The sequence below is a fragment of the Archocentrus centrarchus genome, chromosome 3, assembly GCF_007364275.1.
Source record: "Archocentrus centrarchus isolate MPI-CPG fArcCen1 chromosome 3, fArcCen1, whole genome shotgun sequence".
NCBI lineage: Eukaryota > Metazoa > Chordata > Actinopteri > Cichliformes > Cichlidae > Archocentrus > Archocentrus centrarchus.
In genome coordinates this window covers 24,153,481-24,167,882 of record NC_044348.1, presented here as the reverse complement: position 1 = coordinate 24,167,882, position 14,402 = coordinate 24,153,481, and the positions used below count along the sequence as shown (strand labels likewise).

Sequence of the window (14,402 nt, the reverse complement as noted above, 5' to 3'; positions counted from 1 at the left end):
TAGAATGGGGAATAAGAGGAATTGCACTTGGACCAGTCTAGCAAGGCCATATACAGCCCTCATGCAGTATACAGTAAACTCTCTCACTCTCTCTCTCTGTTTGCGTGTGTGTGCGTGCATGAGTGTGCGCATGTATTGACCTTGTTTAAACAAACAGTCAAGCGGCCCCCTGGCTCTTGCTGCCCTCCCTAGTGTGCTGGGCAAACAGCAAGCCTGGGTGAGCTGATCTATGTGTGTGTGTGTGTGTGTGTGTGTGTGTGTGGGGGGATAGATCCCAAACCATGGTGCCACCATGTCACACTAGGGGAAACCACTGCCAGTTAAAGCAGGTCCTCTGGTGACCTTGACCACCATTTCTCCCGTTTTTACATCTGTTGCGCACACATGCTGGTCACACTGTAACACAGACAGACACTCTCTCTGTCTATCTCACACATGACAAGAAACACAGTTTACACCAGACTCTGTGCACTTAAACACACACACACACCAGCCGGCATAAGCTCTAGGGCTGTAGTTTACATCGACGTGGAGTCTACGTAGCTACACACACACACACACACACACACACACACACACACACACACACACACACACACACACACACACAGTCTCACCATGGCAACAATGGAGCAACACAGCGAAACAACTTAGCAGACTCAGGCACTAGCTGTTAGAAAGTGTCGTGTTACGGCAGAGGGCTACATCAGAGGTAGGGGATATAAGAGGACAGAGAAGAAAGAGTGTCAAAGGGAACAAGAAGAGATGAAAGAAGAAAGTCGGAGTTGAAGAGAGAGCGAAGAAGAAAGATAAAGAAAAAATAAAGAGAGCACAAAACAAAAATACATGTAATGAATGCCAGGTTGTTGAAGCACGTGTGAAGAGAGTCTTTTTGTTTTTTTCCTGAGGGCAGGTGCTGTTCACTGATGTTCCATTAACAGATCTCCTGATGTCCAGAACCACTCTTAACAGCATCTCACTGTGTTTTTGTATTTAAAACAAAATGTGCTTATTTGTGTATAAACAGTAAATTAAAGAAAAATACAATATGAAGTGTCTTAGTAGAGTTTTGGTAGACTCCACAAACCTATCTAATTCGTCTTTTTTAAATCTGCCATTTTGAAAAGACATGTTTTCTGTCTTGATTTCGAAAGTGCTCTTTATTGATTAGTGTTTGGACCTTACCTTTTCTCTACATTATTGTTCTCGTTATTGTTTTTATCTAATTGTGCTGAACAGGAAAGGGAACAACAGTGGAGTATGCAACAAAGAAAAAGAAGAGTGAAATCAGCACAAACCACATTACCGGTTGTTCCACATGATTTTGAAATTGCCCCCTGGTGACAGTACACAGCTACAACACATAGACCAAGGTCGGCTAAGCTCTGTGTAGCACCTGTGGACTACAAATGCACTACCTTGCTGGGACCTTAGCCTGTCAGTTCAGAATTTCCTATAGGTGCTCAGCTGGGTTGGTGTCTGATCACTGCAAATAAAGCTAGTACACGATTTGCAAACCATTCAGTGACACTCCATAGAAGTGTATTATTGTCATCCCAGAAGAGACCACTCCCACCAGGATTAAAAGGTTTCATCAAAGTATAAAGGTAATCACTCAAAATATCTTAATTCCTCTAGTGGTGCAAGTAGACCCAAACCATGTGAGCAAAATGCCCCTCCATGACATTACTGGGCCACAAGATCCAATTGCATCTCATCAGGTGTAGGTTTTCCCTTTAATTTGTCAGCTTTCTGTATGCATGAATTGATGTTTTTCCCCTCAGCTTCCTAGCCTTATTACTGGATCAGTGGAACAGATGAAGGCCAAAAATAAGTGGGGACTTTATTTAGTAGGAGCCGAGTATGTAACTGTATCCAGCAGTTTTATTTTAGGGGAGGGAGTTCATCCCAAACTCGATCCATGGTCAGAAGATAGAAGTCAGAAGTTAGGTACATGCTTCAGTGAACATCGGTCGGGGGTCATGTGATGGGTTTTAATGTCACTTTGGTTTAATATAAGAACTGATCTCTATCAGGTCTGACTGACCAGCTGGTCTCAGTGCACTCTGAACAGGCAGAAAGCTGAGGAGTTAAGTACAGAGACCACCCTCCTGTGGTATTTCACACCCAACCATAGATACAGGGTTGGTGGATGGGGCACTCAGGAATGTGAAAAAAGTCAAGGGTGTGTGTCGTGTGCATCCACTATTGAGAAGAGGAATCAACAGTCTTGTGCCAAGACCATGGCACAATCACAACCATGGCATGTGTGCTTATGTCTAGTTAGAATACTTTTTCAGAAGTCATATTAATGCTGCACAGTCCAGTGCAATGATTTGAAAGGTTACTGAGATATTGCAAAAATGCTGTGACCTCTTTTCTTGTGCAGCTTCCACTACTTGTGGACTGTTCCCATCCCGTGGGCTTACGTGTGTAGATCAGTTTGAAGCTGCTGTCTTTTCCGTTTATCTAAAGTAAATTGAATGAAGGAAACGCCAAACTAAAAGCAATTGTGGTTTACTAACTGCGGCAGAGAGAATGACATGGCATGCTGGTGTAGCATGTTTCTGTTTTGTCTGAAGTGTTGATTAACTGGGACTCCTGAAGTGAACCTTTTCTCTCGGGCTGTCTAATCAGGTTTTCCTGGTTGATTATTTGATTTTGAAAAGAACTCCTGGCCTGTGTATATTTGTCAACATTCCTGCTCCACACAGAATCCCTCATGTGTGCACAAGGAGAGAGAAAGAGGCAAAGATGAATGGGTTAAATGGTTGGAAAGAAAAAAGGGACTTTTAGTTTCATGGTGACAGTTTGGAAAAAAAAAATCTCACAGTTCTCACTTTATTTAACAGAATTTTAAATATGTTCAGTCTCAACAAAGTGGCTCCATGTATTATTGGCACTAATATTAAAAATACAACACAACTCTACTTTAAAAAAAAAATCCAAATCCTGTCACACATGCAATCCTTCAGACACTGTTAACTCTTATTATCCTGTCTGGAACACACATGGTGCTGCAAATAAAAATACCCTAATTTATACACACACACACACACACACACACACACACAATGTGTACTGCATGCACAACGACACATGCAGACACATGCACACATGTGCAAGCACTGTCTATGATCACTTCCACACTTTGCAGGCGTGATCATAAAACAAGCAACACAGCCCGCAAGACTGTTGATTCCTGTGACTGTACGTTTCATGACTGCAGAAAAATGGTGTCATTTATAGCCATGGATCAAGTTGGCAGGCATAATTACCTGTTAGCTTGTTACTTGCAAGATTTATGCTTGCATGTGGCTCTTAAGATCTAATGTGGTTTTTAAAGATGAACCCATTAATGGTTATTATAGGGGCCTAATGTTGGTCCTTGCTGCAGCTTATGAACTGAACTGGTGCAGTTTCTTTCCAAATACATCTTTTGTGCCAGATGTTCTGTGTTGAATCCAGATTGACATGGATTATGGTGAGAAAGCAAATGCTGTATCTGTTAGTTTAAATTAGGAGGTTTAATTGTAATGCATGCTCTCTCTGGAAATTGATACTTTTTTTTAAAAGAGGAAGCTGAGCTCTGTGGTCATCAACCCTGTCAATAGTACCACTGCGATTATATTTTTATTTCTTGCATCACAGTCTACCCTTTAAGAACAGACAAAAACACACACCCAAAAGCAATGTGAATCACTTTTCTGTTTAGTCATTCAGCCAAAGTAATCCATCACTGAGGAGTAATAAAACACATTTGCAGGATGTGGTGGAGGAGTGTCAACATACCTTTGGACGGGAAGCTTTTGCTCTGAAAACTCAAGCTAAGTTTAGGGGAAATTCTATTTTTTGAAAGCCAATTTGTAATGCAGTCATTGATTTTTACTGGTACCAATCAGCAAACATTTAACTTCATAATACTACATAACTATAACACAAGGCTCTTTTTGAAAGTAGAAGTATGCTTTTAAAGGATTTTTCGTCAGATCAACATTTGACTGACTTATTTTTCTGAGGATCCTACCAACAGCAAATTAGTTATTTTTTTCTATCTTGTTAAATTTCACCACCAATTGAGGTTTAGGTTTGTTTCCTGCAGAATGGGCCAATGGTCGTTTAAATTTTTTTTTTTCTTTTGCAATTTAAAATTTTTTAAGTTGCTTATTTAGAATGCATAGATAATATAAGTTCATAAATATCAAGTGTTCATGTGTGACTGGGACCTGCACTTCTCCATGTACACCTTGTGTATGCAGTAGCCTTTGGCTTCTCCATCTGAAAGGCCAAAACTTGCTGCTGGTGGCAACTTGGCCACTGTATCCCTGTGTGTTATTTCCCGCCTCACTATGTCTTAAGTTTGTTCTTTGTTTGTGTTTCAAAAAGAAAAAGGAAACTGTAGCAGCTCTGCTCATCTCAACTGTCAGTTCTCCCACATCACCTCATGCTGTTGCTGTGTCTCGTGTGTATTTAGAACAATGGGTGGGTAGAGAATAGAGTTTGAGGGGGAAATTTCTTTTTTTTAGAAAAATACATGCACATTTACACCAAAATAGGGACACGTGCTGGGCCGAAAATATGCCGACAACAAATGAACAGGTCACACACTGCGGGGCTGCAATTTTACCTATGTATGAAACAGCAACCCCGTTATTACAAGAACGGTGGCAAAAAATTGCATGCATACCTCCACACGAGTGTGTCCACACATGATTGTAAGCAAGTTATTGAAAAATATTTTTATTTTAAAATTTGACATTTTGTGATGGTGCTAAGTTTCCTGTTGCTGCTTGGGGCAGGACTTGATGCACACCATAATGCTTTGCAGCAAAGTGTGTTTCCAGCTTCAGATACTGCTTTCATCAGGGTAAGTTTATGGTAATTGTGTATGTCCTATAATAACAAATTTGAATTGTCTTTGAGAACCAGCAGCCCTTATTGACTCTTTCTAGAATTTTTTTTTTCATTCAGCTCATAAAAGTGAATAATTATTAAGAACTCCACTGCTCTGCTTGTCTTGCTCATATCTGCCACTTGGGGTTTGTCAGTTTTTCCGCTGCTTACTTTAATATAGGTTCCACCATACCTTGACTTCTTTCACAAAGGGGACCATCTCAGAAGTAGCAAGTGAGAGCAAAAGAGAGGAAGGTACATCTAATGATAGCAATTCCCATAACAGAGAAGTCACCACTGGTTCCAGTTCACCTTTATTTCCAGCATTTCACAATGCTGGGAATAAGTTGTATTTAGTAGTGCTTCTGTGAGCCAGCGTACTTTAAAAATTGGTTTTAGAGAAAGTCAGTATTTTAAAAGCATGAAGACATTTCTTTAGTAGTGCCTGCTCACTGTTGTTCTCAGGTACATTTGTTTCCAGCTTCCTGACGGTGACCAATTTCAAACATTTTATTTGAGCTAGTTTTGGAACAGCACATGACAGATCCCAAGCTACACCCGCTTTCTGTCTCTCTATGCACCAAACACTTTGTACCAAACATTGACACAGCGGTGTGTGACGCAAACCTGCAGGGAGGAAGGGGTCAACAGCCAGCTGTGGTAGGATTGAGGCTTGGCAGGTCCTGGGATGAAACAGCAATGAGTAGCCTTGTTCTTTTCTGTTAACCTCAACGGGCTGCCCTCCATCTGAGCTGAAGGTGTGGACTTGTGAGGCAGTATGGTGGGAGTGCATTTAAGGGGGTATGCCATCCTGCCGTCACAGAGTGGGCCAAGTACAACATTACAACAGTAGTGGGATTGTGTAGTCCGTGTATTTTTTTTTCTGTTCCTGTGAGGAGGAAAGGTCCTGCTCTCCTTTCCATCTTTCCCTTGTCTTTACCCAACGTTCAACACTTTTCCTTCATCAGACCTCACCTGTTTGAGGGCTCTAGTTCTTTAGCTGGCATGCATTAACCACTACATTCAAAGAGGCCATTGATTTGTATTAACCTTCACATATGTTATTTGGTTATGTTTTTCTCTCACAACTTGCAAAGGTGAAGCTCACTGCTTTTAACATGATTCTTGGAGTGTTTAATTTTTGTTTGACTCTTTAGCATTTTGGCAATGACAGTAATTTGTACATTATTAAATATTAATATGGTCGCTAGTGTAGAAATATGTTGGGTTTTTTTTTGGAAACAGCTGAGTAGACAAGGTTTACTTGTCCCTTAAGAACAGGCATGCATAGGGAAAAATTAGAAGTCAATTAGTTGAAAACATCAGTGTCAAACTGGTGGGAGGCCAAAGCGTCATACAAATCTCCAGTGGCCCTGCCAGAAATATCACAACATCTTGGACCTGTCAGTAAGATTAATTCCAGAAAAGGTTGCTTCTTAAGGCAGTGGAAATGAAGATTATTCATTTGTTAGCACCTCTCATCTGGAACCCACATCTGTTTTTATTCTGTGTTTCTGTCTCTGTCTGACATGTCTCAGCTAATTGGCTATAATGAGAAGCCCGTCAACCTGCAGATGTTCATTGGAACAGCAGATGACCGTTACTTGAGGCCGCACGCCTTCTACCAGGTGCATCGGATCACTGGGAAAACCGTAGCCACAGCCAGCCAAGAAATTATGGTCTCAAGCACCAAAGTTCTTGAAATTCCTCTCCTCCCTGAAAACAGCATGTCAGCCAGGTAAATGTCAAAAGCACTTCACGGTTCCATTACTTAGTTATGAGTTTACCACCATGAAGGAAATCCTTTCCAATGAAAAATAACCACTTTTATGATTATACATAGTTGTAAGATCTTCCAAAGGGTATTTTTTTTTTTTTTATAGATTTTCTTAATTTAAACCAACAGGAGGGTCAGGGTCACACCTAATTTTATTAATAAATTTATGATCCTTGTAACAGCTGAATGATTAATTTATATAAGATCTGGTTTCATTTACATTGGAATTAATAGGAAGGGATTTGGTAGGGATTTTCTCATTTACACTTGTAATAAATCATATTCATAGGCATTTTTAATTTCAAAAGTTCTTGTTGCCAATCACCTGCTGGGCTTGTGGTTGGGTTTTATCACTCTTAGGCCTTTACTGCTTAAATATGTCTTAAATGCTTGCCATCCTGTTAGTGCTGTATTGGGCCAACTAATTTATTTTCCCTTTACCCTGCAGTATCGACTGTGCTGGCATACTTAAGCTGCGGAACTCAGACATTGAGCTACGGAAGGGGGAGACTGATATCGGAAGAAAGAACACACGAGTCCGCGTGGTGTTCAGAGTGCACATCCCTCAACCCAATGGGAAGGTGCTGTCGCTGCAGGCTGCCTCCATTCCTGTGGAGTGTTGTGAGTATCTATTTCCTAACCTGAGCATTACGCACATAAAAATATAAATCCAGAAAGCCATGAACAGATAAGAGACATGCATAGAAACACACAGACCTTCCCACACAACACTTCTTTATTTACAAGCTTGCAGCAATTTAATATGTTGATTTAATCTACTGTTTGCTCTCATTGAAAGTCACTTTAGATAAGAATGTCTGATAACTGTTAAAAATGTAAATGTGTTCAGTTTTCCTGTTCTTCTAGCCTAGCAGTTACCTGAAAAGCTACACAAGAATATATTTGACATAATTCTGTTTTTTGTATGGAGGTTTTGGATCTAAAGTCTTTTCTAACCATATGTTACATTGGATTACATGACTTTACAATCCTGTGCTCACTTATAGTACAACTCAACAAATAAGCATCCTGTCCTCAACCCTTTCTGTCTCTCTCCCAGCCCAGCGTTCAGCTCAGGAACTACCCCAGGTTGAGAAATCCAGCCTGACCAGCTGTCTGGTCAGCGGGGGAGAAGAGATGGTCATCACTGGCGCCAACTTTTTCCCAGAGTCTAAGGTCATCTTCCTTGAGAAAGGCCCTGGTAAGTTTTGTTTGCACAGCAGTTTAGCCTTGAACCACCACTGTGGAATAATTGTGTGCAAAAATATTTCATCCTTTTCAGAAGCCACCATGAGTAAAACATTAAATGTGTCATTTCAATCTGTGTAGTGTTAGTCACAGACTAGACCTATTTTTCTATCATTTATTACAGTGGAATATTCTTCCCGGTGAGATCATATAAACCCATGTTGTTCGCATTATTGCAAGAGGTCTTGTGTGTCTTCTGCTTTTGTATTACACATATTTTCTATGCTGTTACTAGAGCATGACCTCTATTTTCTCAAGAAAAGACAAATAATCTGGAGAAAATCAGTCTCTCTTACAAAAGCATATAACTACTCCTGACTTGTTCTAACAGTGCTGTTAAAATGTGTGTATCACTTCTCAGCTATATTGGCAGCTATCATTATCTTACCATCAACAAATCTCTTTTTCTCACAGGCCAAACAGATTATGTTAATTGTTCAGTTATGCTGTCAGTATTTGATAATATTTTTAATATGAAGATTAAATCACTCCAGTAGGACTTTTGTATATCGCAACAAATATGAAAAAAGGTTTGTTTTGTTCATCAGCTATCCTTTATTTACTTAAATGCTGACATTAAGAAAATTAAAATGTTTTATTTTATGGGGCAAATGTAAAAGTAAATATTGACCAGTATCTATGATGAAAATAGGTAAGGCGTTTTTCATGCCTTTGATGTCCAGAAAAACATCAACACATGAGTACAAATACATACCAAAGTTTTGTCTGGCATCTACCAGCAAACATCAACTGCTAAAGATGAAGAACAATGAAGATGGGCACATCATCTACAACATCTAGAATAATCACAATCAACTGGGCTTGTATTTTGTAAGCAAGTAAAAAGCTTGCTGCACTACCAGCTGCTACTGGTGTCTTCTGCTCCCTCTGTAGAGAGTTTGAGAGTATAAAATGAACATCCTAAAACCTGAATGTATTAGTTTAATAAATACCTAGGCTGAAAAGATTACTACTGGCTCCAGTCTACTACTCTGCATTAATATATTTTCAGTTTAAAACTTGCAACTTTTACTGCTCTTACTCTTAGTATACTCACTACTCTGATGTTTTAAGACCCCCCTCAAAGACTTTGACTTAAAGTGCTGCTGAAATCCAGGATTGTGGTTTAGTCTGGGCAGCCAGAAACACAGACATTTTCAAACAATTACATGGATACTCATGTTGCTTTTTTTTTTTTTTTTTTTTTTAAATTGCTATTAGTTCACTTTCACCTCAGTGTCTGTCCAAGTAGTCTCCAGTCTTTTTGTGATTATTGTTTTTCTGCTGTAGTAATTATTATATCAACCAACCCTCTGCTTCCTGTTTACTCATGCACACACTTTGCCCCACATTTTGACAGAGAGCTTTAGAATTGTAAAACAGCGTTTTACAGTGAAAACATGTTGTGGATATAGTGTAAGTTGCCCCCACCCCCACCCCCGCCTCATCCTTTCTCTCTTTTGCACACCACTCTTTAATAACAAATGTAATAGCTGTTACTTGGGATGGAAATTATAGATGCATGACTTTTGTTGAGCCAGTCTCTGCTTGCCCAAAGCACTTCTGTGATGAAGAGCTACAGAATCAAGTTCACACATGGCAGAAAGTTTGAGTGATGTTTTTGTGAGTGAGAAGCATTGTGTAAAAAGTTTTATGGACAAAAAAAAAAGTACCTTTTAGGAATGGATTTAACTCTTTGAGGTGTACCAGGTGAAGCATGACAGAAATATTGCAAGTGGAAACCTTTGAGAGGCACATCTTGGCTAGGGAGAAAAGCTGGTGCATAAAAGCAGTGGACTGTGGAAAGAGAATATGAAAGGGGAGAGGGCCATAATGTTGATTGGGTTTGTGTAAACGATCTACCTCATTATGACTAATCCACCTGCTTTTAGTACAGAAAGACACTGATTGGAGTAAGTATAGGAATGGAAAAAAGAGAGGCAGTGACAGATATTTTTCCATAGTTTGTCATAATTGAGGGACAACAGATTCATGAAAAACTACAGAGCCTACTGTCACTCTTACTCGTGCTGCAAGATGGTACTAAGTAACTTTACTATATACAGAAACAGATCCAAGGAGTTGAAGTGAGGGCCTAAGTTTGCTATCTTTTTTTATGCATCATTTTAGTGTGAATCTTGTGTTTTGCTACCTTAATGTAACATTTGATACTTTGGCATAGAAACACAATTTTTACACTTCATCAAACACTGAAGTTAAAATAAGTCTATAATTGGTATGAGCCAGTTTTTACAAGCATGACTGTTTATACAAAAGATTTGACTTCAAAGGCGACCTTGAATTGTTTCAAATACAGCATAGTTACTCTAGTGTTACAGCTGTAGCTTTTTAAAATGATGTAAAAGCCCACAGTTGCAGCATAAACAGTAATCACCTTCTATATTTTTGTTCAGTCTCCCAGCACAGCGAGAGCACATTCTTCCCCTCTGACTGGAGTGTGCAGGGTGTCTCGATGATCCGAGTCATTGTCTTAGCGTGGTATGAGGCTCTTGTCAGAGCTTGTTGTCTGACAGAGCATGTGGGGCCCTTGCTCCTGCCTGTTGAATGTCAACATGCTGCGCTGCTATAATGCACTGCTGTCGGCTTCAAAGGCATTCAAGGTCATTTTCTTCACTGAGGGGGGAAAAAAAATACTTTGCCAAGTAGTAGTAAGCTCTTTCTTTACAATCAAGAGAATTTGTCTAATGTGCAGGTGGATTACTACAACTAAGGCTAATGTTCTGGTCTGATCAGAGTACCCACTTAAACTCATACCAGAGTTGATTTTGGTAGAATGCTGAATAGCCTACAGTGAGTGTAACTTGCCTTACAGCTGAGTGCTTACTTTGCTGGAATCTTACTTTGTTAGGCCCCTCTGCAGACATGCTGCAGATGCCTGACAGTGGTATTTGGGGGAATCCTTTGGTTTTTGTGGAAGAGGCTATGCAGGTGCAGGTTTTACTTGCACCATGTAGGCATCCTGAAAAAGGTAGCTGCAAATGAACTTCAGCCGAGAAGTTATTGAGTAGTTTATTTGTCAGAGTTTATATTCTTCTCAATGGTGCAGTGACTGATTTCTTCCAGCCAGACTCCAAGTTTGTCGGTGTTTTCACCCCAGCTGCTTCCCTTCAGGCCGCTGCTGCCTCTAAGGTGTCTGGCCAAATAATTAGATTCCTCATAGGAAAACTGGAAAAGAGTTTTTCTAGCCAGAAACCTGGCACTTTAAAGGTATTTTAAAATAAATACAATTATTCTACTGTGTTCACCATAATTTTAACCAAGCAAGACAAACAGCATGATATTTGGACAGAGCCCAGAAGGCTAACTTTCTTCATTGGGCTTTTGGGGTTTTAAAACATTATTTTTACGTCTCTTGCTACTTCCGAGTAGACTTTTACTTCTCTGCTGGTTCTTTTTGAGGAGGCACTACACACTGATGTTGTTTTTGTGAAAATAGAGAAAGATTTCCCAAAGCAAGTTAAAAAAAAAAATACTTACAAGAATATCAATTTAAGTGCTTTAGTCAGTAGTAATGATGTATGGCCTGTTTTCATTAGTGTTTCTGTTTTAGTTAGTTGGTCATTTTCTTGCTGTATTTATAACTGTTTTAGTAAATTTCAAAGTTGCAATATTTAAGTTGTATTTGGCCTAAAGCTGAATTGCAGTGATGCGATAAAGTGATGCTGTCTTCTGGTTCATTACAAGTTTGTTGTTATGATTCACCCACAAAGATTTCAGTCAATTCTTCACCGCAACTCAGCATTACTTTGTTTTTGGCCAGGCCGACACTCAGGAGCAGTTAAAAAACATTCCTGGTTTATTATTCTAAACTAATGTGTGTATTTTCTGTTTCCTCATGATTTTGGTTGATTAAGAACATTTTGAATAAAATTTGGGAGTCTGTTTATATGTGCATTCAAAAATTTAAATTTTATGGCACAACAGTAGTCACTGGCTTGTTCATTGAGCCTTTTCTGTTTTTCTAAACAATGCTTTCTAGATGGACGACCACAGTGGGAAGTTGAGGCAAAAATAATCCGTGAGAAATCTCAAGGTGTAAGTAGTGTTTATTTTTGGTTTTTTAAGTCAGCTGTGTAGTTATATTATGGCATTTTCCCCATAGTGCTTTTGACTATGTGATAAGTTTCTTGACAAAAAGTCTTAATAATGTTTTTGTAGTCATGCATTGTGGTGGAAGTCCCTCCCTACCACAGTAAGACTGTGAACTCAGCTGTGCAGGTGCAGTTCTATGTCTGCAATGGCAAGCGGAAAAGGAGCCAATCACAACGCTTTACTTACCTTTCAGGTGAGTTGAAACGTTCTTGTTGTTTTAAAATAATATCATCTCAAATTTAGTTTAGAGGCATTTTTAATGTTTTTAGTATAGTGACCATACCCATGGTTTGAGTGTTTCTGCAAATTAAGATCAGACACTCTATCAGCATTTTTAAAGCCATGGTATTGTTGGAGCAGACTAAACTCTGATCCACAGCCCAATCCAGAAAGTAGAAAACAAACAAACAAATGTTAGAGGATGGTGATGATTTTAGCTCACTTCAAAATGTCTGTTTTCCCAACATTTCAATTGAAAATTGTTGCAGTAATCACTGAAGTAGACCTACAATTGAAATTCAGTTCTTGATTAGTCAAGACAGAAATCAAGCTGCTATTATGAATCGGTGATGATTTAAAAAGAAGTACTGTGGCACAGTCTGCTGGAATTATTATGGCTTTTATTTATTTACCCAAAAAACTATATTATTCTAGTTATTTAATTACTTAATTGGTTACTTATTTTAATTGGATATTATTAAAATTGATTTGATACTATCTCAGACCAGTGCTCCACATTTGGCATTACGTAGTGAAAGTAAAAGCACTTGAGCTTTTTGTAGATTGCAGATAGTGTTGGAATACAAAATGTCATGTAACACACCAAAGATGTTTTTGTATTTTTTTCCACATTTCACATTAATTAACACGTGGAGAGTGTTCTTTCTTGGTACACGTAGACAGGCTGTTTCAGAGTCTAGAGTCTAGATGGATTTTTTTTTTCTTCTAAGTTAAGAAAATACACAATTATTACACTTAATATTTTTAGAAAAAGAGATAGTAACGTAAGTATTATTTGGTATTGGTATTGTGTGACGCTTCCAAGTTAATGACAGAAAGTTTGACACACTTTGTTTATCATGTTGCACGCTTCTCCACAGGGGCTTTGCTAACCTCGTTTCTTTCTTGCTCTCTCCAAAGAAAGCATTGCTGTGGTTTAGAGAGGACTCTTCCACTAACAATAACATTAACACCTGCCAACTGTTTATTTTGTAAAGTCTCCTCAAACCAGAGCCAAGCCTTTCTGTTTTTTTCTGACATGCACTGCATTTGCATAGGGTTTTATGTTACAAATCTTTTGCTATCCAGGAAACTTTTATTATACATTGATTGTGAGTTATATAGTAAAGTATATAATTTATCAAAGCATCAACTAACTCCATCTTAATGTTTTAATGTCAAAGTTTTTTCAATATTTTTAACTTGAATCAAATTTGTCTTGTTAGATATTGTTATTGTCCCCCACCCCATAAAGCCAGTCAAACTGAAAACATAGTTGGCGGAATATATTGACATGTGAGCATTTTGTGCAACACATCCAAACCCTGACTTTCACCGCAATAGTGTGTATAATTGTGTATTTTTGTGTGAGTGTCTATGTGTATAAGCAGCCTTGCCCATCCACCCACCCAGCCTTTCTGTTTGCAAGCACGCCCACTCTGCACAGGCAGTTCCTGTTTTCCCCGTTGACAGATTAGTTCAGCCAATTACAGCAGAGTAGAATAACCCTGCTCTGTCAGTCAAGATGGGTCGCTGACACCGCTAGTGTCACCACGGACACCGCCTCCTTTATTGTGGCAAAAAAAGAAAAAAGAAATCAGCTAATCAGTTAGGTTTCATGTTTCATCGTGGGCTGTTGCAGAGGCCCTGGCCCAATTTAACAATGTGTTCTGAGAAAATTTAGAGAAAAACCAACACGTTTAAACTGGCGAACAAATAACCTTTGTTTCTGTTTTGGTTTTTGAAATTGCTGCAGTGTCATTCAGGTAACAGTGTTTGATAAACCTCACATAAATGGCCTAAATTTTTTATTCATTTTTGGGTAATAAAAGATTAAAAGTCCATTAACTTATACTTTTTATACTTATATCTCCTGGCTTCATTTCAAGCCTGATTAAACCCCCTTTAGAAGCACCATTACTGTGCGCCTTGCCTTTCAATCCCAGAAAGTGAGTAAAGGCACACTCAGTGAACTCGTTTGTTCTGTTGGTTTGATCTGGGCTAGGGGGCATTCAGCTCTTCTTCCCACACAACACTTCACATGATGGCACCCAGACTGACAACATATGCTCTCTCTCTGATTCAGAGCTGGATAAAAATAAAACTCACTGTCACAAGGCACCAGATTGGGAAATAGGTTACTGATTGGTGT

General features: G+C 39.0%; 1 protein-coding gene across 1 annotated transcript in view; it reads left to right on the top strand.

Annotated features, from left to right (window-relative positions):
• The window catches only part of nfatc3a (nuclear factor of activated T cells 3a), a 62,115-nt gene that overhangs the window by 33,604 nt on the left and 14,109 nt on the right, over nt 1–14,402 (top strand). The window contains exons 4-8 of the mRNA XM_030721505.1: nt 6,432–6,631; nt 7,119–7,291; nt 7,731–7,871; nt 11,919–11,974; nt 12,098–12,224. Of these exons, the coding sequence (XP_030577365.1) occupies nt 6,432–6,631; nt 7,119–7,291; nt 7,731–7,871; nt 11,919–11,974; nt 12,098–12,224 (697 nt within the window). The remainder of the gene's footprint in view (nt 1–6,431; nt 6,632–7,118; nt 7,292–7,730; nt 7,872–11,918; nt 11,975–12,097; nt 12,225–14,402) is intronic.